We start from the raw sequence: 27287 nt of genomic DNA on the forward strand, positions 1-27287 counted from the left end.
GTAGTATATTTTTTATTTCAGTTATTGTATTGTTCATCTCTGTTTGTTTGTTCTTTAATTCTTCTAGGTGTTTGTTAAACATTTCTTGCATCTTTTCGATCTTTGCCTCCATTGTTTTTCCGAGGTCCTGGATCATCTTCACTATCATTATTCTGAATTCTTTTTCTGGAAGGTTGCCTATCTCCACTTCATTTAGCTGTTTTTCTGGGGTTTTATCTTGTTCCTTCATCTGGTACCTAGCCCTCTGCCTTTTCATCTTGTCCTTCTGTGAATGTGGTTTTTGTTCCACAGGCTGTCAGACTGTAGTTCTTCTTCCTTTTGCTGTCTGCCCTCTGGTGGATGAGGCTTTCTAAGAGGCTTGTGTAAGTTTCCTGATGGGAGGGACTGGTGGTGGGTAGAGCTTAATGGGACTTTTTGTTTATTAGGAGCAGTAATCCATTATTTTCAGTTGGTTGTAAATATTTTTTCCAGACCATCATTTCTTTTGACTATATTATCTTTTTTGGCAGAAATATTTGAAGTGTACAACGAATATAACAATGACCCGTACTCATATTAACATTATGATATATTGCTTATCTTTTTTCTATTTACATATGATTTTAAAAATTGAACAAATAATAGTTGCATAAATTCTCCTTTAATTCCAGATAAAGCTCAAGTCCCCTTTGATTCCACTAATTCCATTTTCTTTCCTTTTTCCCTGGGAACAGCCACTGTCAAGGGTTGGTATATATCCTTCTAGTCTACTTTTAAAAATTTTTATGAGACAGAGAGATTGAGATCAAGATCTAGTTCAGTGCTTCTCAGAGTGTGGTCTTAAGAGCAGCAGCATCAGCATCACCTGGAAACTTGTTAGAAATGCAAATTGTTAGATCCCCACTCTAGGTCTGCTGAAACAGAAGCTCTAGGGGTGGGGTACAGCTAGCAACCTGTTTTCAGCAAACCCTCTAAGCGATTGTTGTGCACACTAAAGTTTAATAACCATTGTTCATTTTGTTATGAAACAATAACTCCCCATATTCCCCTCCTGCTAGCCCCTGACAGCCACCATTCTACTTTCTGTCTCAATGAATTTGACTACTCTAGATACCTCATATAAGTGGAAATATAGAGTGTTTGTCTTTTTGTGCCTGTCTTATTTCACTTAGCATAATGTCCTCAAGGTTCATCCACCTTGTAACATGCGTCAGAATTTCCTTTCTTTAAGGCTGAGTGATATTCCATTGAATGTATATACTATATTTTGTTTATCCAATTTCATTTGTCCCTGGACTTTTGGGTTGCTTCCACCTTTTAGCTATTACAAATAATACTGCTGTGAACATGGGTATACAGATATCTCTTTGAGACTCTGCTTTCAATTCTTTTATATATATACACAGAAGTGGTATGGTTGGATTGTATGTAAATTCTATTTTTAATTTTTTGAGGAAGTTTTGTCTCCTTTAAGGTTACTTTTGACAGTTTATTCTTTGCTAGGAAATATATTTTTCAATTTTATCAGCAAGGAGTTATGTATATCTGTATCTACATATTTTATTTATAATATAGAAATATATAGACACAATGTTTATTTATAATATTTATATATTCTCTTCTAATTATTTTCCTCAATATCCATGTTTATAACTCTTTCCTCATTTCTAATATGTCTCATGTTTCTTCATTCATGTTTACTAGGGTTTATCTATTCTATTGGTCTTTAAAACCTGGCTTTTTTTTTTTTTTTTGGCTGCATTGGGTCGTTGTTGCTGTGCGTGGGCCTTCTCTAGTTGCGGTGAGCGGGGGCTACTCTTCGTTGTGATGTGCAAGCTTCTCATTGCAGTGGCTTTTCTTGTTGCGAAGCATGGGCTCTAGGTTTGCGGGCTTCAGTAGTTGTGGCACATGGGCTTAGTTGTTCCGCGGCATGTGGGATCTTCCTGGACCAGGGCTCAAATCCATGTCCCCTGCATTGGCAGGCGGATTCTTAACCACTGCGCCACCAGGGAAGCCCAAAACCTGGCATTTTGACTTTATATTTTCTAACATTTATTTTCTGAGGTAATGGTTTAGTTCATCTATTTGCAATTTTTTAAAAAACTGTAGAAGTATCTGGAAGGCTTTGGATTTTACTTTTTAGCAGCAGTCTTGGTTTTCAGATGAAGTTTCCTCAATTTTAGTAATTATCAATTTCTAATTTCTGTTACTTAATGATGCCATATTCGACTTAGAGGAATGTTTTATAGTTTCTAAATTGTTCATTTTTCGTGATTAAAAAAAATTAATTGTGGTACATATTTGTTTAAAAAGGTGTTTCATGGTCATCAGAGTAGAATGTGTATAATTTTAATAGGACACAGAATTTAATGCAAATCTTTAATACTACTCTTAGAACTACCCTGTAGGTGGCTTGAGATAGTATGCTGTGAGAAATGCTTGGTTTAGCTGGCTGGGCTCCCACAGGTAGCCAATTGACTTTGGCAGTGTGGCAGAACTCCTTCCAGGCTTTGGTAATCATGCGTAGTGCTTTATTATAAAGCAAGCAAGGCAACAAACAACAAACAAATAGAACCCTAAACAGATCGGATCAGGCTTTCATTTACACCAATCCTAGACTGCAGACTGTGTATGGAAAGCAGTTCTATTTTTCAGTATCTAAATTTTATTATTATTTTTAGTTGTATTACTATCTTACTGTATTAGGGTAGGTAGTATAATGGCTCAACCAAATAGAACTTTATTATACTTAATGAAATAGTATTGAGCAGCCGAACTGAGTAGCTCTGCAGGACAGTCCTCCTCTTTGTGGTTTCTTAGGACCTTGGCCAGCAACGACTGCCATTTTCCATACATGGCTTCTGTGGGAGTTGTTTCCATTCTGCGAGCCAGAGGGAAAAATATAACATAGAAAAAAAGCATGCTGAGGATTTTTATGGGTCAGGCCCTTAAATAGCATGCATCTCTTTCATTCACATTTCATTAGTTGAACTCAGTCATATAGCCACATTTAACTGCAAGAGAGGCTGAGAAATATGGCTATATCTCCAGGAACAAGAGGTGAACATGGGAACCAAGGAATAAAGGAGCTAGAGGAGAGATCAGCAGTCAAGGATGGCTTAAGACTGCTGTCTCCCTAGAATTCCCAGTTATTTCTTTTTAAAATAAATAAATAAATAATATATATATTTGGCTGTGTTGGGTCTTTGTTGCTGCGTGCGGGCTTTCTCTAGTTGCAGCGAGTCGGGGCTGCTCTTCATTGCGGCGCGTGGGGTTCTCATTGCGGTGGCTTCTCTTGTTGCGGAGCACTGGCTCTAGGCGCACGTGGGCTCAGTAGTTGTGGCTCACAGGTTTAGTTGCTCCGTGGCATGTGAGATCTTCCCAGACCAGGGATCGAACCCATGTTTCCTGCATTGGCAGGCGGATTCTTAACCACTGTGCCACCAGGGAAGTCCCCGTTATTCCTTTATGGACAAAAAGTTATTTATCAAGAGTACCTGTTTACTAGGATAATAATACAGGCTATGTGTGCTGTAAGGATTCAGATGAAGCTTGGATAGTTAGGAAGGTTTTATGGAAGAGTGTGGAACCTTAGTTGAACCTGAAACAAGAAAGGAATTTAGATTAGAGAAAGAAAGTGAGTGTTGTTCAAGCCAGGGTAATCAAGAAAATGGATATAAAAATGTTGAAGGTATGTTCAGAAAAGTTAGCTAGAGAGTGGAAGGTTCACACAGGCAGTTACAAGAAGTGAAGATGAAGAGCAGATGTGAGTAATCTGGAAGACATTGTGAGCCAGTTTGGATTTAAACTTTATTCTTTAGGCAACTAGGAGAAGTCTAAAGATTAGTGTTAGAGGTGAGATATGCAGAATAGTGTTTGAGACTGATCAAAAGGAAGTCCAAAGTGGGAGTTGGTTCAGAGGAAATATGAGTTTAGCTTTTAAATTTTTATTTACTTATTTATGTTGTGGTGAAGTAGCAAAAATTTTACCCTTTTAACTGTTTTTAAGTGTACAGTTCAGTGGTGTTGAGTACACTCACAGTGTTTTTGTGGTGTTGAGTTGTAGGAGTTCTTTAAATATTGCGGATATTAATCCCTTTTCAGATATATGATTTGCAAATATTTTCTTTCATTCTGTGGATTGTCATTTCACCTCAATAATGTCCTTTGATACACAAAAGCTTTTTAATTTTGATGAAGTCCAGTTTATTTTTTGTTGCTTGTGCTTTTTCTGGTATCATATCAAGAAATCATTGCCAAATTCGGTGTTGTAAAGATTGTCTTGTATATTCTCTTATAGGATTTTATAGCTTTAGTTGTTTAGATCTTTGATCCATTTTGAGTTCATTTTTGTATATAGAGTAAGGGAAGGATCTGACTTCATTCTTTTGCATGTGGACATCCAGTTTTTCCAGCTCTCTTTGTTGAAAAAAACTGTACTTTCTCCACTGAATTTGATCATATATTTGAGGATATCTTTATGCACTTTCTCTTCTATTGCAGTGGTCTATATGTCTGTCTTTATACCAGTATCACAGAGTTTTGATTACTGTAGCTTTGTAGTAAATTTTGAAATCAGGAAGTTTGAGTCTTCCAACTTTGTTCTTCTTTTTCAAGATTGTTTTGGCTTTTTGGCTTCCTTTGAAATACCATATGAATTTTTGGATGGGTTTTTCTGTTTCTGCAAAAAACACTATTGGGGTTTTGATAAGGACTACATTGAATCTGTAGAGTGCTTTGGATAGTATTGCCATCTTAACAGTGTTAAGTTTCCAATCCTTGAACATGGGATGTGCTTTCATTTATATCTTCTTTGATTTCTTTCAGCACTGTTTTATAGCTTTCATTGTGCAAGTCTTTCATCTCTTTGGTTAATTCCTAAGTATTTTATTCTTTTTGATGCTTTCATAAGTGGAATTGTTTTCTTAATTTTCTTTTTAAATTTTTCATTGCTGGTGTATAGAAATGCAGTTGACTTTTGTGTGTTGATTTTGTATCCTACAACTTTGCTGAATTTGTTTATTAGCTCTAACAGGCTTTTTGTGTGTTTGTGTGTTATCTTCAAGGTTTTCTACAATAGATCATGTCATCTGAGAACAGAGATAACTTCTTCCTTTCCAGTTTGGATGACTTTTATTTCTTTTTCTTTTCTCATTTCCTTTTCTTTTTCTAATTGCTCTGCATAGAACTTCCACTAGTATGTTTAATAGAAGTGGCAAAAGCAGGCGTCCATATCTTGTTCCTAATATTAGACCAATAGCTTTCAGTTGTTCACCATTAAGTATGATGTTCGCTATGGGTTGTTCATATATAGCTTTTATCATGTTGAGGAAGCTTACTCAGTGTTTCTGTCGTTGGAGGGTGTTGAATTTTGCCAAATGCTTTTTCTGCATCAATGGTGATGATTTTTTTCCCTTCATTTTATTTATGTGATGTATTATGTTGATTGATTTTGTTGTTGAACCATTCATGTCCTCTAGGAATAAATCCCACTTGGTCATAGTATATAATCCTTTTACTATACTGCTGGATTTGGTTTGCTAATTCATGTTGAGGATTCTTTCATAGATATTCTTAAGGGAAATTTGTCCATAGTTTTCTTGCAGTGTTTTTGTCTGGCCTTCATATTAGAGTATTGCTAGCCTCATGGGATGAGTTAGGAAGTGTTCCTTCTCCTTTAATTTTCCGGAAGTGTTTGAGAAGGACTGGTGTTAATTCTTCTTTAAATACTTGATAGAGTATTCACCAGTGAAGCTGTCTGATCCTGGGCTTTTTCTTTGTAGGGAGGTTTTTTATTACTGATTTCATCTCCTTGCTAGTTATAGTTCTATTTAGATTTTCTGTTTCTTAATGAGCCAGTGTTGGTAGATTGTGTGTTTCTAGGAATTTGCCCATTTGTCTGGATTATCCTGTTTGTTGGTGTATAATTTTTCATAGTGTAATAATCTTTATTTCTGTAAAAACAGTAATGTCCTCATTTTCAATTCTGATCTTTAGTAATTTGAGTCTTCTTTTTTTCTTAATTTAGCTAAAGGTTTGTAAATTTCTTGACCTTTGCAAAGAGCCAACTTTTGATTTTGTTGATTTTTTCCCCTGTTTTTCTATTCTCTATTTCATATTGATTTGAGAACTTTCTTCTTTTTTAATGTAAGAGTTTCCAGCTATAAAATTTCCACTTAGCACTGTTTTCTTTAATTTTTGGTGTGTTGTATTTTTACTTTGATTTGTCTCAAGATATTTTCTAATTTTCCTTGTGGTTTTTTTCTTTGACCAAGGGTGTTGTTTAATTTTTACACATTTGTGAATTTTCCAGTTTTCCTTCTGCTGTTGATTTCTAGTTTCATTTCATTGTGATCAGAAAGATTATATATATTATTTTAATCTCTTTAAATTTATTAAGACTTGTTGCCTAACATATGGTCCATCCTGGAAATTGTTGCTTGTGTGTTTGAGAAGAATGTATATTCTGCTGTTGTTGCATGAGTTTAGCTTTTGGCAGGTTATATTTGAGAAGGTGTGTAAGTATAGATGTATTATTTTCAGTTAGGAGTAAGGCCAAAGGGAGAAATTTGTTAATGAGCTGTAGAGAGGGCTTGAGATCACAAGAATGCATAACTTTCTATGAGGAATGGAATTTAGAGCACTAGAAGAGCCTTAGATATATCCTTAGTTAGAAGGCTGAAGCTTGAATATAGCCTGGAGTTTTAGATAAAGATGGAACAATTTGAGATAGACATTAACCAAGAAACTATAATATTTAGAAATTAAAGATAATATAAAAAAGAGAGAAAAAAAAAAAGAATTTGATCAGCTAAATTCAGGGTTGGGAAGTCAACTGCATTGTTTGGGAAGGATGTTTTCTCATGTTCCTTTAATAATTCAACAAAGAAAGGGAAGAACAGGTTCCTTTTTTTGTATTCAAGAAACATTTAAATGACAGCTACTTAAATTATGAAATTTAAAACCACAAATATCAATTATATGTTTCTAGAGTATAATTTTTAGAGGCTAATTTCCTACTTTATTAAGTAAGTCTGAAATCTAAGAAACTGCACATATTATCTAATTGCTGTATTTGAATTTTGTAGAAGTTGTTTCTGGACAGTCTACGAAAAGCACTTGCCGGCCACGGAGGAAGCAGGCAGCTGACTGAAAGCGCTGCAATTGCCTGTGTCAAACTGTGTAAAGCAAGTACTTACATCAATTGGGAAGATAACTCTGTCATCTTCTTACTAGTTCAGTCCATGGTGGTTGATCTTAAGGTAACATGCTTATTGTTTCTCTTATACAAACTTAAAAAACGTTAAATGAAGAATAAACTTGTAGTATAAATAGTATACTAGATCACTGTCAAAGATCATTGCAACACAGAAGTTCTGAGTCTTCTTTTATTAAGTTCTTAGGACCTGCTTTTGTTACTGTTCCTCTGGCTACATAAGGTGGCTTAGAATATGAAGAAAACACAGAATGAACCCGTTTTCTTAAATTAGCATAAATATTCAGACTTGTGTTTAAAATAATGTAGAAATTTGGGCCTGAAAGGAACCATATATGGTACAGTAAGAATTTTGAATTTTGTCAGACTGATGAACCACAATATTAGTGCTTTGTCTGGGAACTAAATGTTACTGCCATCTGTGTGGATGATGTGTTATTATTAAATACTAGTAGAAAAAATACTGCATGACTGTTTAAAGGCTTTTGTTTTCTATTGGGATTTTCATAGAACCTGCTTTTTAATCCAAGTAAACCATTCTCAAGAGGCAGTCAGCCTGCAGATGTGGATCTAATGATTGACTGCCTTGTTTCTTGCTTTCGTATAAGCCCTCACAACAACCAACACTTTAAGGTGAGAGCATTGGTTTTGATCCAATTGTGTTTACTGATGCTGTTGATCCTTTTAAATGTGAAAAGAGTAGAAAAATGAATAGATTACACCTTTATCAGTATTGCTCATTATTATATGTTAAAGTTAATTTAAAGACCTTAAAAATTTATTCTATTTTAAAAAAAAACTTTCTTTTTGTTGTTCCTTTTGTCCTCATATATATTACTATATATTTTTCTCATAAAAGTAATAATCATTTTTTTTCTTTCCTCTGTAGATCTGTCTGGCTCAGAATTCCCCTTCTACATTTCACTATGTGCTGGTAAATTCACTCCATCGAATCATCACCAATGTAAGTCCAAAAGGTATTGCTAAATTACTTAAAATTTTTTTTTCTTTACTCCTTTTTTATTTCTTTTTAAGAAAGACGTTTTTGGTTTACAAAAGATTTTGAATTTAGATGTATGATATAGGAAGATTTTTCACACATGATTCTATCTAATAACTGATATACAATTGTATTTTTCATATTTAATCTTGACCTCAGGGCCCTTATTGAGGAAGATGGAGTTAGTGGGATCCTTTGGAAAGATTAAACTTAAAAGATATTTGGATCAGAAGCCCTTGAGAACAATGCCACTGAAAATATAATTTAACATTTTCATCCCAAAGCTCTTCACATATTATTTTAATACTCTTAGCCCTTTCCCAGCATTTGATACGTTCTTACTTGTCACCTTACTGTTTAAGTTAAAAGTAGTAGTATTTATGTTGTAGCGCATTATGTATATTAAAAAAATGGTGAGACCATATTTGATTGCACTTTTTAGTCTTCCTTAAACAAATGAAACATTAACACTTAGAGGTGTTTACATGATATAAAAGCATATCAGACAAAATAAGCAAACTTATTAAAAGGTACTTGTGAAACCTTCAACTCTGATGTGAGTACATCAAGTAGAAAGATAGTAACCGTATTAGATTTGGACCATGGATTTAAAAAATTCTGTTCTTCTGATCATATTTTGAAGGTTTTCAAGTGTTATTTACCATAGCTCCACTTTTATCCATTTTTAGATATTCACACGTAAGTGTAAATTGTTCAACTTTTTCCTGTTTTCCTCCCTTAAAAAGGACTTTAATCATTGATAACTTGGGTATATTTGTCCTCTTTATAATCAAATTTCATTTTAAAAGAGTGTCTCTAGTGAGTTAAAAATATCCTTCTCACCTTCATTTGCCTTGGATGTATTGAACTATATCAAATTCTTCCACATTTTCTTTTATCCATTCCTGCAGAGGAATAATAACTATTAATAAAACTATGTAGTGACACATTTGGTTTTTCTCAGTGGGGTGCAAGTAGCATTTTTGGTCAGGACAATCTTTACAATGCAGGACTGCCTTGTGCATTGTAGGACATTGAGCATCCCTGGTCCTTATTTCATTCAATACCTTTTTTGCCACTTCCCTCCTCTCCCATCTCTGCCCCCAGACACTATGAATAACTAAAAGTGCCTAAGGGAATGATTCCTCTCTCAGTTGAGGATCAGTTATAGGTAGAAGTAACATTAACTACAGTTTTTTGCAAAAGGGAAATTTTAATGAATCTGATATTGCAGATAAGGTATGTTTGTATTAAAAACTTAGAAAAATTTTTATTTTGCTTTTGCCAGTGTAATGAGCTAAGACATTGTACCCTTGTTTACTTTCAAGGCCATTAATTTAAAAACAATGACTTTTACCCTTCATGTTTATGTGTAATTCAGAAATAAAATACTATTACTTTTTTCTCCTTTGGTTTATAATACTAAAAACATTCTATTTATTAGAGTGGATGGTTTACATAAATGCTTAAAGCTTGTATTTAATAAACCCAAGTGTATACTTTTTTGATACTCTGTGGCTAGTTACTTTAATTGTGAAATATTTTTGTCTACAATTGAATATATAGAGCACTTTCAAGCATGGACTTGGCACTGCTGTAAGTGGCTGAGCTGCTCCTTTGTGGGTTTAAAGCATGCCTGGAGTGGTACTTCATGCATGCCTCAATGTATATGGTGAAGTGGTTGTGCATCCTTCTGTACTCTAATGAGTACTGCATGTGTGAAGGTGGAGTGTGTCTGTATCAGAGGCCACATAAATACGAAATCTATTTTTATAAAGAAAAACCTATATTGACTAACTTTTAAAATATTAAGTGTTAGTAACCTTTTAATGACTAGCTTGAAAAGGAACATAAATTTGAGTCTATAAAATATCTTTTATAGTTGGACCTTAGATAATGATACTTTATTACAATAGATTGTTTGATAAATTGTTTCTTGTTAGGGTTTTTCTTTCCTTTGGTTTGAGGCTAAGAGATATTGAATCTGAAGTAATTTCTGATTGAAAAGGACTGTGTATAAAGTAAATATGCTAATTTATGGAATTGACTGTTATAGAATCTCACTTAATGTAGATATTATGGAAATATTCTGTCTTGAAATCACATAAAATTTTTCTTAGATATTTGGACTCCTAATCTTAAATTTATTTGTAGTATAAGATTTCCTTTTGGGCTTCCCTGGTGGCGCAGTGGTTGAGAGTCTGCCTGCTGATGCAGGGGACGCAGGTTCATGCCCCGGTCCGGGAGGATCCCACATGCCACGGAGCGGCTGGGCCCGTGAGCCATGGCTGCTGAGCCTGTGCGTCCGGAGCCTGTGCTCCATGACGAGAGAGGCCACAGCGGTGAGAGGTCCACGTACCGCCAAAAAAAAAAAAAAAAAAAAAGAGATTTCCTTTTAAATGATTCTTGGTTCAATACACCTCATAAGTTTTCTTCTTCCTTGCTTTTTCAGCCAGCTCACAGATTTTTTAAAATTACCACATTCTCAAATTAGATAAATGATGTGGTTTTGAGGGTGTATATAGAAGTAGTAATGATGTTTGCAGTTTTATTTTGCTTTCGTGAAACATACTCATGTTCAGTTCATAAGTATTGTGTTTAGGTCTAAAAGAGTCCACTGTTTCTTCTTAAGAAATCTGAAAATCCAGTCACTATTTGAATTTGATTATAATTTAAGCTTTTATCAGTTTCTAAAATGGTACGTTTAGTACCGTCACCTTTTTTATTACGGAATGCCATAAGATATGAATTGTAGTTAAAAGATCTGTGTTATGTGCTTAATCTTCATACACTTCCTTTAGGTTAGATTAGATATGTTGTTATAATTGGGCAGTTAAAGAAATAATATATACATATATGAACCAAATATCTCTCCCATCAGTGGAACGTGCTATAGCTGGTATAGTACTTAGTATTGTTTTTTCCTTATGGCAGTTGAGTGTAGTTTACTTATGGATAGTTCACATATTGAGAATGAGATGATCTCATTCTATTGAGTGGGTTTGGTTGAAGAAATCATTTCCAAGGCATGTGAAATTTATTGAAATAATCTTGAAGAATTGCCACATGGTTTGCTTATATTATGAAAGTATTGCCATTTGTTTGGCAATGAACTTAGAATTTTCAAGGACAAAAAAGAATAAGTCTACCTTAGTTGACTGGTTTCAGAAAGGACACATTTAATAACTGCTTGGAAAACTAAAATTTTTACCAACTACATAATGTCTAGGTTTTAGTGCCTATTTTATTTGAAAGTGTATCTTTAAATTTTACTTTAAAATGAATGATTTTATATATTATGAAAAATAGAAAATTTGAAAATAACTAAATCTTAAGTTAAAATCAAGTTATTTAATAGGGTATACGTGGTACCATGATACAATTTCAGCAGCTATCAAAATGACATCGTAGTTTGGATAGGATGTTACATGGGATGCATATGTCTTTAGTTCAGCAGTTTCTGACAAGATATTATAGGGTCAGTAGAGTGAGGACTCTTACCTCAAAGCATTTTGTGATTATTCAGTCTTTGTTACTTTAAGCTGATTAACACAAGCTGTATAAATTAGTAGATATATGGAAATCAAGGTGTATTGATTGCTCTGTGCAAGTCAGGTGACCAAATTGACTAACATTTAAAGAATTCATTATATAACGAAACTAATAAAACTTGATCATTTGTTAGGAAGTAAATTAAGAGTTTGAGAGAAAAATAGAAACAATCATACTATCCAAATAAAAGTATTTCTTCCCTCATAACTTAGGAGTTTTTTCATAAATGGAGTTCAGTATTGATTGTATTTTATAAATTGGTTTTATAGTATACTATACAGTAAATAGAGTTTGTAATCCAAAATTTGGGGTTTAGGTAATATAACCTGATGCTACTGTAAATATTCTGAGAGTTATGGCCAAAAAAATTAAATGTTGAGAATTTAATTAGCTTAGTTTCAAAGTAGAAGGAACTTGGGCATAGGATGTGAGGCTATCACATCCCCTTATCTAGTGTTTCAAATTGTTCTTTCAGGTATTTCTTATAGCAGGAGTTTTATAAATTGGAAGCCTGTATTTTAAGTCATCCTATTCCTTGCATACTCTCTCTATATAGTGAAAATTCATCCAGTCATTTTTGTATTCACTGATAGACAAACTTAATAGTTTTAGTGATTTTCATAATTGTCATTTTCCATAATATAGTAATTAATTCATTTAAAAGTAAAAGTAAAAGATACACTTTCAAATAAAATAGGCACTAAAAACTAGAATCAAAGCTAAATAAACAGGTTAAACTGTAGAAAAATATTTACATAAAATAATTACTTAAAAAAATATTTAGCTATGATCATTTTGTCTTTGTGGTGATCGTTAGTCTTCTCATGTATTGTGCCATCATTGCATATCAATTTAAGATTATAGGTTTACTAATAGCTTTATCTCATTTACTAATTTCATGTTGTAATTATCATTGTTTGTCTGTAGGCATATAAGTAATGGTTTATCACATATTCCTTCAACACTGTGTTGAACCACTAATCTCTTTTAAAACTGATAATAGAATTCTTGCCTTGGGAAATATATACTATATATGCATATGTTTCTGAAATGTGTAAAACATTAAACTTATAAAAAAGAAAAAGATTGCCTACAGAATTAGCCCTCTAAAAACTTTGTTTTTCAGATTCACTAAATTATCAGTGAGAAAAGACAGTCTCAAATGCTCACGCTTACGTAGTGAGTGATTTGTTTCATGTTCATTATGATATTTTAAAATAGATGTATGGTTTGGTGTTTGAATTAAAGACATTACTTGAAGACTTTGGAAATCATAGTGTGTGTTTGCATGGTCTTAGGAAATTTCTCACAAAGTGATAAACCATAAAACTACAGTGATTACCAGAGCATATAACTCATGCAAATTTGGACTTTTCCTTTCTTATGGTCTCTGTTTTTCTCCAGTCTGCATTGGATTGGTGGCCTAAGATTGATGCCGTATATTGTCACTCAGTTGAACTTCGAAATATGTTTGGTGAAACACTTCATAAAGCAGTCCAGGGTTGTGGAGCGCACCCAGCGATACGAATGGCACCGGTAAGATGAATCGTGAATTTTGAATTCCACTTTCTTGCAGTTGCGTTTTCAGTGCCTTTATCCCATTCTTGCTGTTTTGATTTTTTTAGAAAATCAAATGAGACCTTTCTTTTCAGTAAGTATTGTGGTATGTTGAATACTGCAATATTGTTGCAATACTAGTTAATGATGTATGTTTTCCACTATTTCAGTGAGTTTAACTTACTTTTCTTAGAGATATTTTCTAACAAAATGCTGTTAAAATCTTAATGAACGTCACTTTTTCTTTCTTTTTTTAGTTTCTTTTTCCTTTAATCTTTCCTTATGAATCAAAATATTTTGATTAGCTCCTCATCTTTTGGGGGTGAGTAAGGGAAGCTGACTCCTGGGTTAGAGTGAATGTTCCTACTAATGCACAGTTTTGCCCATTGGATGCTGAATATTGCACACAGGAAATTACAAATAAAATTTAAAGTTTATATTTAAAATAAAAATATTTCATATTTCATTAAACATGCTTTGAACATTTAAAATGATAGGCACTTTGATATTAAAGTTTGACTCTGTTTAAACTTAATAAAAGTAGATATTTTCAAATAAGCATTCTCACAGATTAATACTCTTAATTTGGAAACTCAAATAGAACCAATTTAAAAAGACAATTAGAAGATGGTAGAAGTCATTTCTTGGTATTCATGTATAGCCGGAGTATTATACATGGCAACTCTTGACATCGATTGGTAGTGCTTTGTCTTCTGCTTCTTATTTTCTATTCTTTTTGGCTACTGTCGCTCACATGGTCAGATGCCAACCAGTCACTGTTTTGCATGGCAGTGGGCAGTGGCTGTATGTATGACCATTGTAACTACCTCAGAAAAGTCCTTGGTTTCCTTGACTTTTCTGTGTATAGTTACCATTATAGTCACATCATGTCATTTCACATGAAAATGTGGCATGTGGCATGTTTTCACCTATTGGTTTTAATAGTAAATTAGCCACTTCACACTTAAAAGATAATTTAAACAGCTTTCTTCCTGGCATACATCTCTTTTTCCAAGTTCCCTCAGTCAGTAAAATATTTTGGTTTTATACAGTTCTAGTTCACTCTGATCCAGTTGTCAGCCATTGTTTCTGAGGATTGTTTATCTTAGATGTTCAAATAGAGAAGTTTGCTACACCATATATTTTGGGATTATTTAGCCCAAAAAATTATAGCCAAAAGAGCATGGCAGTCATGTTTTATTAAATAAAATGCAAAGTTATCTTTAGTTTTTGTAATGCCAAGTACTTAATTTTTTAAAAAAATGAAAATTTCAATCCAAGTATAAATTAATTGGAGATAAACAAATAATAGCTACTTAAATGTTATTAACTTGACATTCATTTTTAAAAAGTTTTAGAAAACGACTTAAAATAAACTTTAAAAATTATTTACTGACCTATTTATTCATTCCAAATATCCTCTGGGAAGTTAGAATTTTGACTTTTTAATTTAATTTAATTAATTAATTTATTTATTGGTTGTGTTGGGTCTTCGTTGCTGTGCACGGGCTTTCTCTAGTTGTGGAGAGTGGGGGCTACTCTTCGTTGTGGTGTGGGGGCTACTCTTCATTTTGGTGTGCGGGCTTCTCTTTGCAGTGGCTTCTCCTGTTGTGGAGCACGGGCTCTAGGCGCGTGGGCTCAGTAGTTGTGGCTCGCGGGCTTAGTTGCTCTGCGGCATGTGGGATCTTCCTGGACCAGGGACTGAACACGTGTCCCCTGCATTGGCAGGCGGTTCTTTTTATTTTTAATTAATTAATTAATTAATTAATTTTTGGCTGTGTTGGGTCTTCGTTGCTGTGTGCGGGCTTTCTCTAGTTGCGGTGAGTGGGGGCTACTCTTTGTTGCAGTGGGCGTGCTTCTCATTGCAGTGGCTTCTCGTTGCAGAGCACGGGCTCTAGGTGCGCAGGCTTCAGTAGTTGTGGCACGTGGGCTCAGTAGTTGTGGCTTGCGGGCTCTAGAACTCAGGCTCAGTAGTTGTGGCACATGGGCTTAGTTGCTCCACGGCATGTGGGATCTTCCCGGGCCAGGGCTTGAACCTATGTCCCCTGCATTGGCAGGCAGATTCTTAACCACTGTGCCACCAGGGAAGCCCAGCAGGCGGATTCTTAACTACTGTGCCACCAGGGAAGTCCGTGAAATTTTATATGTATATGTATTTGTATATAATGGCCAAGGGACAGCTTCCTGGCTGATACTCTTTTTTTTTTTTACTTTTTATTTTATATGGGAGTATAGCTGATTGACAATGTTGTGATAGTTTCAGGTGTACAACAGAGCAGCTCAGCCATACATATATATGTATCCATTCTCTCCCAAACTCCACTCCCATCCAAGCTCTGGCTGATACTCTTATCAGGGAAAATAATCATCAAATCTACTATGAAATAATTTTTTAGGATAAGAAAATGCTTCAATTTGGATGATCCTTAAGGTGAATCTTCTCTCTCTTAAGCCTGGTGAGTGAACAGTCTGACAACACATATAGGAAGTATCGAATTTCCGCTAGCTGCCAAGCACATTGTTAATGCCGGGGAAGCAGGATGAGCTGAACAGTCACAGAGATGCCAGTCTTGTAGGTTTTGCTTGAAAACTTCTAATGAAGAGCCAACTACAGTGCCCATAAAGTCTGGAAACAGTCAAATATACATAATGAATGGTTTAGAGATACTTTACATCAGGGTTTTCCAACTTTGGCACTACTGACATTTTGGCATGGTTAATTCTTTGTTGTAGGGGACTGTCCTGTGCATTGTGGGATGTTTAACAGCATCTTTAGCGTCTACCGACTAGACACCAGCAGCATCTCTTGCCCCCCAGCCAGTCATGAAAAACAAAAATGTCTACAGACATTTTTCAGATATTCCCTGGGGAACAAAATTGCCCCCAGTTGAGAGCCACTGTATGATAGGATATGTTCAATGGGTTGTTCTTATTTGCATTGCCTCAGATAATTTGTGGCTCTGATAAACCTTAGCTTTCAGTTTGCTGCAGAATTAATCAAGGATTTCATTGTGTCAAGTTAAAATAATATGTGTTTCTAGGCTTTACAACTACTTTGTATTTTGGATATGGATAAATTTCTTTCTGTAAAGAGCCAAGTATTTAAAAATTTTTCTCCAACCAAGATCAACTCATGTCCCTATCACTCCCAGCTATCATAATCCTCTCTCTTTTTTTGGAGCTCTATAGAACCCTTCTGATTCTTCCATAAGACAGCACTGCAGGGGGGGTGGGATTAATTGGGAGGTTGGGATTGACATATATACACTATCGATACTATGTATAAAATAGATAACTAATGAGAACCTACTGTATAGCACAGGGAACTCTACTCAGTGCTCTGTGGTCACCTAAATGAGAAGGAACTCCAAAAAAGAGGGGATATATGTATATGTATAGCTGATTCACTTTGCTGTACAGTATAAACTAACACAGTATTGTAAAGCAACTATAATCAAAAAAAAAAAAGAAGTGGCACAGGAGATCAAATAAAGAAAACAAGATCCATACACACACACACACGCACACACAAAGACAGCACTGCAGATATTTGAATAAAGTTATACTGTACTGCTAAGGGTTCTTCAAAAGTGTGTGTAGGTATGCACTTTGTTTCCTCTGTTTTTACAGCTAAGGAAACTGCGGCACAAGTACTGTTAAATGAAAGACATGTCATCACATGGTTAGTAAATAGTCATCATTCAGTCCAGTGTCTTTCCAGTTCTTCAGCTGTCTTCCCCTACCCTTGTTTTAGCTTGATGAAAGCAGGAGCCTTGTCTGGCTTGTCCAGCACCCAGTTCCTGGTCCCTAGAACAGTATCTGGCATGTCGTAGGCATCTAGTACATATTTGTTGAATTTCTTACTTGACCTGCTTTCAAAACCCTCCTCCATCTGGTATGCTTCTCTTCTGGAAAGAATCTTTGTTGCTTTTTTTCAATGAAAATGACATATTAAGGTCTGAATTTAGTGTTCTAGATGTGGTATAATAATTGATGAAAACTGTTAACCTGCTGTGTCTGCATATGATGTTTCTACTAATACAGTCAAGGATTGCATTATTTTAGATTAAGCTTTTAATCATTTAAACTCTTTAGCCTTTTCCATATGAACATTGAGCTATAGCTTCTCCATTTTGTACTTTTGTAGTATTTTTAAAAATTTGAGATATTTATCTCAGCACTAATCATTTATGTTTTAAAAATAAGATAGCCTGTTAATAATATGTGTAGATTCTGCACGAAAATTTTCCTTCTTAAAGGGGATCCTGGCTCAGCACATGCTTCCTACATGCCTATAATTCAGTCATGGCCTTAATTAACTTAACAGATGGTTTTGGCCCTTCATAAACACCTGAGTGCTCTGATTCATGAATTTTTTCCTGGGCACGACTGCCTCTCCTCTTTGGCCAATGTGCGTATACCAGGTTGGATTCCTACTATTGTTTGCAATGTGGAAGATTAATTAATAAACTAATGGATGGTTTATTTTTCTTACATTTCTAGCCAAGAAATAACTTTCTTCTTTAGCATGTTATTTTTGACTTTAGGTAACCCACTAATGGTCACTAATTAAAAGGTGTTAGAATTGAAAAATTTATTTAAATTTTTGAAGTCTTTTCCCTCAGTTTTATTGAGATATAATTGACCCACAGCACTATATGAGTTTAAGATGTACTGCATAATAACTTAAGTTTCATATACTGTGAAATGATTACCACAATATGTTAGGTTAACATCCATCATTTCATATACATACAAAAAAAAAAAGAAAAAAAGGTTTTTTCCTTGTGATGGGAACTCAGGATCTACTTTCTTAACAACTTTCCATACAGCAGTGTTAACTATAGTCATCATGTTGTACATCCCCAGTACTTATTTACCTTATAACTGAAAGTTTGTATATTTTGACCATTTCATCCAATTCTCCCAACCTCTACTCCCTGTGTCTGGTAACCAGAAATCTGAGCTCTTTTTCTATGAGTTTGTTTTTTGTTTTGTTTTGTTTTTAAGATACCACATATAAGTGAGATCATACAGTATTTGTCTTTGTCTGTCTGACTCATTTCACTTAGCATAATGCCCTCCAGGTCCACTCATGTTGTCCAAATGGCAGGATTTCCTTCTTTTTTATGGTTGAATAATAATCCATTATGTGTGTGTGTGTGTGTGTGTGTATGTACCACAGTTTCATGACACTTGTTTCCATGTCTTGGCTATTGTAAGTAATGCTGCAGTGAACATAGGAATGCAGATATGTCTTTGACATAGTGTTTTCATTTTCTTTGGACAAATACCCAAAAGTAGAATTGCTGGATCTTATGGTAATTCTATTGTTAATTTTTTGAGGAACCACCATACTGTTTTCCCTAGTGGCTGTACCAGTTAAATCTCACCAGTAGTGCACAAGGGTTCCCTTTTCTCCACATCTTCACCAGCATTTGTTATCTTTTGTCTTTTTGATGATAGTCATTGTCTCACAGGTGTGAGGTGGTAGCTCATTGTGACTTTATTTTCCCTAATGGTTAGTGATTTGAGTACCTTTTCATGTGTCTGTATGTCTTCTTTGGAAAAATGTTTATTCGTGTCCTTTACCCCTTTTAAAATTAGATTATTTGGATTTTGCTGTTGAGATACGTGAATTCTTTACTTATCTTGGATATTAACCACTTATCAATTTATGATTTGCACATTTTTTTCCATTCCCTAGGTTGTCTTTTCATTTTGTTAATCATTTCTTTTCCTGTGCAGAAGCTTTTTAGTTTGAAAAACAACACCCCACTTGTTATTTTGTTGTTTGTTCTTTAGGTGTCATATACAAAAAAAATCATTGCCAAGACTCATGTCAAGGAGGTTTTTTTTTCTGTTTTCTTCTGGAATTTTTATGGTTTCCAATCTTACATTTAAGTCTTTAGTCTATTTCAAGTTAATAATTGTGAGTGGTGTAGAATTTTTCAAGTTTTACATTTTGTATTAGGCAGCCATGCTGGAACAAAATTTGTATGCTGCTATCTGAGATTGATATGATATTATCAAACTATTATTTACTTTTTGGAAATGGTTAATAAGTGGATAATTTTTATATCTGCTAATTGTTCTCTGCTCCGTTTTCCTGTGCAATGGCTGCATCATGGAAGAACAGTTACACTTAGTGACATTTTAATAAATAAATTTGTTTAATGAAAGTTTTACCTTGATCTACAGTGTTACTTCGACTTAGAATGAAAAGAAGTTTAATGGGAGCAAACAGTAAAAACAGCATTTATTAAATATATTTGGTAGGACGTTTGTTGTGGGATTATAAATATAAAAGCAACTTGTTATTTGTAAGTTTTGCTATTTATTTTCTGTAGTGACATTCCTGTAGTACATTAGATAGTTTTTCTTCCACACTGAGGACAAAAACCTTCAGTGTTCTTGGGCATAATAACAAATGCATTTCTCACATGTAAACATTGACAATAATTGCTGTATGTTATAGATATGCGTCTCTACTTTTTACCTTTGAAGGTCAGCCTTTTACAAGGACATTTTTATTATGAGGCCATAGATGCTGGATATTCTCCTGTGTATTTGCATATAAAAACATACATGTCAAAAGCATACATTTTTGTTTCCATTTAAAGGAAAAGGGGAAATGTTTTGTAAGAACAGATAGAAAGGTGGTATTGGATCCAGAATATAATTGTTGGATTTCCAGTTGAATAACATCCATAATTATAGTATTAACACAGCATCTGCCATAGTATCTCTGTAATTGAAACACATTTTCCATGATTTAATTTTTCTCAAAGAATTCTTTCTCTGTTTTATCAGTGTTCTTCAGGCAAAATACATGCATTCTGTAACTTGAGAGAGATGGAATACCATTAAAGGAAAAAGAAAATCTTACAGTTAAACTGTTAAATACAGAGATTGCCTGTATAGCATATTTCATCAATTCTAAGAAGTACCTATTTAACATTTCTGAAATTGGGGTTCATCTTATTTGTATGATGTCTTACAGTTGACAGTGAGTTTTCATTCCTTGTGGTACATAAAATGATGTGCATCTTACAGTTGATAACATCATTGATTCTATGAAATATTTGTGTATACCTGTATGGGATGTTTTGTTAAATGAGTTGCTTACTGTATGTATCTGTGAGATCTATAGAATAAATATTTTATCTCTAATATTTTCACATTTTAAAAATTGTTTTTAACATAGGAGTCAACCTTATATTAAAGCTTTTAGTACCTTAGCAGATTTTCACTTAAACTTTATTAGATTATATAATAATGTTGCAAAAATAATTTTTGTTTGCTTTTCAAGCTTAATTATATTAATCTTGTGCTTCTTATGGAACGTTTCTACTAAGACTACACATTTGGTGGTGTAAAATATGTCCTTTATTTTTCAAAGCTTTTTAAAAATAGATTTACTTGAAAAAGCTGAATAGCTATTATCCTGATTCTGATGTCTGATTCTTACAAGGTGAATGTCATGTTTTTGTTTTTAGAGTCTTACATTTAAAGAAAAAGTAACAAGCCTTAAATTTAAAGAAAAACCTACAGACCTGGAGACAAGAAGCTATAAGTATCTTCTCTTGTCCATGGTGAAACTAATTCATGCAGATCCAAAGCTCTTGCTTTGTGTAAGTATTTTTTATAAAATGCCTTGAAATTATACTAACTTAGTTTGGTTTAGCTGGAAAGCCAAAACCTTGAAGGTGATTGTTAGCTCAAGAACCCTTACTGACCTTCCTGATCATACATGAAACCTAAGAGATCCCTAAGAAAACGAACTTACAGAGAATACTAATATAATTAGATCAGATTTCTTAACCTTTTGTCTTAATTTTTCTTATCATTAAACTAACATACTTTGGTAAGATCTTCTGTCCATACCCGGCTACCAGATTATATATTATTCAGGCATAATCCTGGGATGGGGTTTAGATGTAATGAAGCAACCATAAATTGAGTGCTTCCTATATCTACACAGTTGGTTTTTTAAGTCTCCAATTGCTATTGCCAAAAAATTGAGTTTTTCCATCCCCCTTTCTTCCTGTCATCAGCCTTTTAATGTCACTGGCTTTGCCTATGTATACTGTATTGGGAGAAAAAGGAGTTAAAAATGGGTATGGTTAGGGCTTCCCTGGTGGCACAGTGGTTGAGAGTCTGCCTGCCGATGCAGGGGACACGGGTTCGTGCCCCGGTCCGGGAAGATCCCACATGCCACGGAGTGGCTAGGCCCGTGAGCTATGGCCGCTGAGCCTGCACGTCCGGAGCCTGTGCTCCGCAACAGGAGAGGCCACAACAGCGAGAGGCCCGCGTACCGCAAAAAAAAAAAGAAAGAAAAAAAATGGGTATGGTTAGCGCTCAATTATTGTGGCAACTCTGCTCTTAACAGCCTCAGATGGTATTAGATTCCTGAAAGCATCACTGTAGTACACAAGATAATTAGGAACTAACAAGTGAAAATGAGTGACAGTTATATGAAAGGATGAAAAACATGGGTTCTGGAGACATATTAGCTATGTGATTTGGGTGACTTAACCTCTCTGTGTTTAGTTTTCTTATCTGAAATATTGTGATGATAATAATAGTTCCTACCTTAGCTTGTTAAGCAGACTGAGATAGTACATGTCATGCTTTTAGGAACAATGCAAAATAAATGCATAATGAGCACTAAATAAATGTTATGTATTATTACTATTAATAAAATACAGTTAACATTAACACTAATATTATTAATACCCCAAACATAACAGAAATATATTGTGAAGCTCATAGGATAGCATATTTAACCCCTGTGGAATTTCTTCAGTCCTTGGAGAGCAGCATACAGAACGATTTCCTATTGCTTTGTTCAGCAACAGGCTTTTTAAGTGCTAAGGGTACTTTTAATTTTGATGGTATATTTTTCAAATTACTATACTATAGGAGTTCATAACTTGATGTCCATATTTTCAAGAGTTCTTTGAATCCTCTGAATTTAAAAAAATATTTATGTAAATATTTTTTCTGGAGAGAAAAGAGATGAGAGAGAGACAGAATTCCCAAAAGGGTTAGTGACCCCCCCCCCCCAAAAAGGCCTGTGTTGTTTTGAACTCTTTGAGAAGCCCATCCAAATTTGGGAGTCTAATAGAATAAATTGTTAAAACTTTGGTGTGGAAAAAGTCCTAAAATCTATCATTAAGACTTTATAAAAGGAATGAAATAACGTTTTCCCCTCATTTCTTTGTTATGTAGCCCAGGTTACTTGTGGTGTTGTTTCATCATGCATGTCATATATCAGCACCACTCTGTTTGCATAGCTATAATTCGGAATCAGAGAATACATCAAAGTCACCAGTGCCTTCTGTGTTAAATATTTTATTGTCAAGGAACAAGAATTTAAGCAAAAAGTGCTGTTTTCCACGTTTAAAATTTAGCAAGCAGAAAAGGATCATTTAAAATAGAAGTTATTTTCTTTGCTGCCATCTAGTGGTTAAATAACTTTTCTCAGAGTAATCAAAGGTAAGCTAAAATAGTGAAAGATTCATTGTAAATATTTGATTATTTTATATTTACCTATAAAAATCTAAATCTTAGTAAATAGGATTAATATAGGAATAACTATTAAGTGATTTCAGTCATGGTTTTTTAAAGTAATGTGATTTTATTGTCTTGTCTCTACCTCTCTATCCTAATTCATACTACTCTCAATTTTTCAAGCCTCCTAATTGCTCAGCTTGCATCATCTCTTGCTTCCTTTTAATCATTTCTCTGCACTAAAGTTACAGTGATATCTTCAAAAAGCAAATCTTATGCTTCCTGCCCAGCTTAAAACCTTTTAGTTGAGGTTGCTTTGGGAATAAAGCAAACTCCAAATAGACCTACATGGTTTTGCAGCGTTTGTCTCCCACCTACCACCTCTGCAACATCTAGCATTATATTTGTCGTCTTTACTCTAGTCATGATGGCCTTTCACTCCCTCTTACTACATTCCTTCATGCCTATCCATGCACTTGCAGTTCCTCTGCCTACAGTATGCTTCCCTATCCTCTGTCCTCTTCACATAGTAATTCCTAATTCTGAGCTGTTATCACTGCCCTAAGGAAGCATCCCTGCCTATACCACATTTCCCTGTTACAAGTGCTCATAGCAGCATGTAACTTCATAATTCTTTCTCATTTGCAATTTAAACTTGTTGATCTAATTATTTTATTGATGTTTGTCTTTCCCACCAGACTACATGCTCCAAGAGGGTAGGAAACATGTCTTTTTTACTTGCTGTGTCTTTGGTGTTCAGTAAATGTTATTGGGTTATTAATGAATTAATACAAATGTCAGAAAAATAGGCAGTTTTTGAATTATAGATACACTGGGGTGAGGGCTTACCTTAATTGTTGTAATGGGAAAGAGTGTGTAGTTAACAAAATAAAATATGGGCACTAATTGAATTGGCCTCACTTAAATGAACCATATATGCTTGAAGTGTAAATAGATTCTTCCAAGTTACAGGAAGCATTTTAGTCTCTTTAAGTAGGTAGACATTCACATTTATATACTGCTTTGTTTTGTATACAATGTCTTTCCACAATGAAAAAGTCTGAAGTATGGGTATCTGGAGGTGTGGATTCTAGCCCTGTGTGGATTTGGGTAGGTCCTTATACTGGACAAGAGGGCTACACAGGATAATCGTGCAGTCCTCATCAAGCATGCACATTCTTTGCCTTTCATCACAAGTTTAAGATCCCAAACCAGAAGTTCCAAATCAGAGGTATATTATTTAGCCAATGTAGTGTTGCTGAAAAAAAATTATTTACTTCCATTATTGATGTAATTTCTTAACTGAAAAGCTAATACCTAGTTTTTGTTTTATTTTAATTAGGATTTTCTCTGGATATTATTCACGTTAATGAACAAGTATAGATGTAGATTGAGAATTCTTAACAAAAGCAGTTTTGATTTTTTTTTAAAAAACCCCACAATTATTATTATTTTTGAGGTAAAATTCACGTACCATGAAGTTTTTACCTGTTTAAAGTGTACAGTTCACTGGTTTTGGTATATTTACAAGGTTGTGTAGCCATCACCACTATCTAGGTCTAGAACATCTAGAACACTTTCGTCACCTCAAAAATAAACCTAGAACCCATTAGCAGTCAGTCTCCATTCCCTCCACCCTTCAGCCTTTGTCCATCGATTTTTTTTTTTAATTGAAATTTGCTTTTTTGTTTGCAGAATCCGAGAAAACAGGGGCCTGAAACTCAAGGCAGTACCGCAGAATTAATTACAGGGCTCGTCCAACTGGTACCTCAGTCACACATGCCAGAGATTGCTCAGGAAGCAATGGAGGTAAGGGGAAAATGAATTCTAGGCTCTTGAAGGTAAAGTTGTAACTACGTACATTCCTTTTTTTAATCTATTCCTTTTAAATTTTTTCTTTAATTTTTATTTTATTAAAAAATTTTTTTTATCCAATTTTTAAAGGTTACTTTCCATTTACAGTTACTACAAAATATTACCTATATTCCCCATGTTATGCAATATATTCTTGAGCCCATCTTACACCCAATAGTTTGTACCTTCCACTCCCCAGCCCCTGTATTGCCTGCCCCCCAAACTCCCTCCCACTGGTAACCACTAGTTTGGGCTCTGTATCTGTGAGTTTGTTTCTTTTTTGTTATATTGACTAGTTTGTTAGATTTTTTAGATTCCACATATAAGTGATATCATATAGTATTTGTCTTTCTCTGTCTGACTTATTTCACTTAGCATAATGCCTGCCGAAGTCCATCCATGTTGCTGCAAATGGCAAAATTTCTTTCTTTTTTATGGCTGAGTAGTATTCTGTTGTATATATATGTATTCATTACCACATCTTCTTTATCCATTCATCTGTTGGATGAATGGACACTTAGGTTGTTTCCATATCTTGGCAGTTGTAAATAATGCTACTATAAACATTGGGGTGTATGTATCTTTTCTAATTAGTATTTTTGTTTTTTCCAATATGTACCCAGGAGTGGAATTACTGGTCATATGGTAGTTCTGTTTTTAGTTTTTTGAGAAAAAAACTGTTTTCCACAGTGGCTGCACCAGTTTACATCCCTGCCAACAATGTACAAGGGATCCCTTTTCTCCATATCCTCATCAACATTTGTTATTTGTGTTCTTTTGGTTTATTCTGACAGATGTGAGGTGATATCTCATTGTGGTTTTGATTTGCATTTCCCTGATGATTACTGATATTGAGTATCTTTTCATATGCCTGTTGGCCATCTATATGTTTGTTTGGAAAAATGTGTATTCAGTTCTTTTGCCCATTTTTAAAATCGGGTTGTTTGTTTTTTTGATGTTGAGTTGTATGAGCTGTTTATATATGTTGAATATTAATCTCTTATCAGTCATATAGTTTGCAAATATTTTCTCCCATTCAGTAGGCTGTTTTTGCATTTTGTCAATGGTTTCCTTTGTTGTGCAAAAGCTTTTAAGTTTAATTAGGTCCCATTTGTTTATTTTTGCTTTTATTTCCTTTGCTTCAGGAGACAGATCTAAAAAAATACTGCTACTATTTATATCAAAGAGTGTTCTGCTTGTTTTCCTCTAGAAGATTTATGGTTTCTGGCCTTATATTTAGGTCTTTAATCCATTTTGAGTTTATTTTTGTGTATGGTGTTAGAGAATGTTCTAATTTCATTCTTTGACATGTAGCTGTCCAGTTTCCCCAGCACCACTTATTTTCTTCCATTGTTTTTTTTTTAAAATTAATTAATTAACTTATTTTTGGCTGCATCGGGTCTTCGTTGCTGCACGTGAGCTTTTCTCTAGTTGCAGTGAGCTGGGGCTTCTCTTCATTGCGGTGCGTGGGCTTCTCATTGTGGTGGCTTGTCTTGTTGCAGAGCATGGGCTCTAGGCACATGGGCTTTGGTAGTTGTGGCACATGGGCTCAGTAGTTGTGGCTCACAGGCTCTAGAGTGCAGGCTCAGTAGTTGTGGCTCACGGGCTTAGTTGCTCCCCAGCATGTGGGGTCTTCCTGGACCAGGGCTCAAACCCATGCCCCCTGCATTGGCAGACGGATTCTTAGCCACTGCGCCACCAGGGAAGGCCAGTATGGTCATTTTAACAGTATTGATTCTTCCAATCCAAGAACATGGTGTATCTTTCCATCTGTGTGTTGTCTTCAGTTTCTTTGATCAGTGTCTTATAGTTTTCGGAGTATAGGTCTTTTGCCTCCTTAAGTAGGTTTATTCCAGGGTATTTTATTTTATTTTATTTTTTTGATGTGATGGTAAATGGGAATTGTTTCCTTAATTTCTCATTCTGATAGTTTGTAGTTAGTGTATATAGACATGCAACAGATTTCTGTGTATCAATTTTGCATCCTGCGACTTTACTGAATTCATTGATGAGCTCTAATAGATTCTTGGTAGTGTCTTTAGGATTTTCTATGTATAGCGTCATGTCATCTGCAAACAGTGACAGTTTTACTTCTTCCTTTCCAATTTGTATTTCTTTTAGTTCTTTTTCTTCTCTGATTGCTGTGGCTAGGATTTCCAAAACTATGTCAAATAAAAGTGGCAAGAGTGGACATCCTTGTCTTGTTCCTGATCTTAGAAGGAAATGCTTTCAGCTTTTCACCATTGAGTATGATGTTAGCTGTGGGTTTGTCGCATATGGCCTTTATTATGTTGAGGTATGTTCCTTCTGTGCCCACTTTCTGGAGAGTTATTATCATAAATGGATGTTGAATTTTATCAAAAGCCTTTTCTGCATCTATTAAGATGATCATATGATTTTTATTCTTCAGTTTGATAATGTGGTGTATTACATTGATTGATTTGTGGATATAAAAAAAATCCTTGCGTCCTTGGGATAAATACCACTTGATCATGGTGTGTGATCTTTTAATGTATTGCTGAATTCATTTTGCTAATATTTGGTCGAGAATTTTTACATCTGTGTTCATCAATGATATTGGCCTGTAATTTTCTTTTTTGCCATAGCTTTGTC

At 34.5% G+C, this 27287-nt stretch overlaps 1 protein-coding gene across 8 annotated transcripts in view; it reads left to right on the top strand.

The window, feature by feature from the left end:
• Positions 1 to 27287, top strand: part of NF1 (neurofibromin 1) — a 250822-nt gene that overhangs the window by 78040 nt on the left and 145495 nt on the right. For all 8 annotated transcript variants that reach the window (XM_079903537.1, XM_079903542.1, XM_079903540.1 and 5 more), the window contains exons 9-14: positions 7068 to 7241; positions 7706 to 7828; positions 8085 to 8159; positions 13152 to 13283; positions 20804 to 20938; positions 24516 to 24629. In XM_079903537.1, coding sequence (XP_079759663.1) covers positions 7068 to 7241; positions 7706 to 7828; positions 8085 to 8159; positions 13152 to 13283; positions 20804 to 20938; positions 24516 to 24629 — 753 coding nt within the window. The remainder of the gene's footprint in view (positions 1 to 7067; positions 7242 to 7705; positions 7829 to 8084; positions 8160 to 13151; positions 13284 to 20803; positions 20939 to 24515; positions 24630 to 27287) is intronic.

Source organism: Stenella coeruleoalba (assembly GCF_951394435.1).
Source record: "Stenella coeruleoalba genome assembly, chromosome: 19".
NCBI classification, from domain to species: Eukaryota; Metazoa; Chordata; class Mammalia; order Artiodactyla; family Delphinidae; genus Stenella; species Stenella coeruleoalba.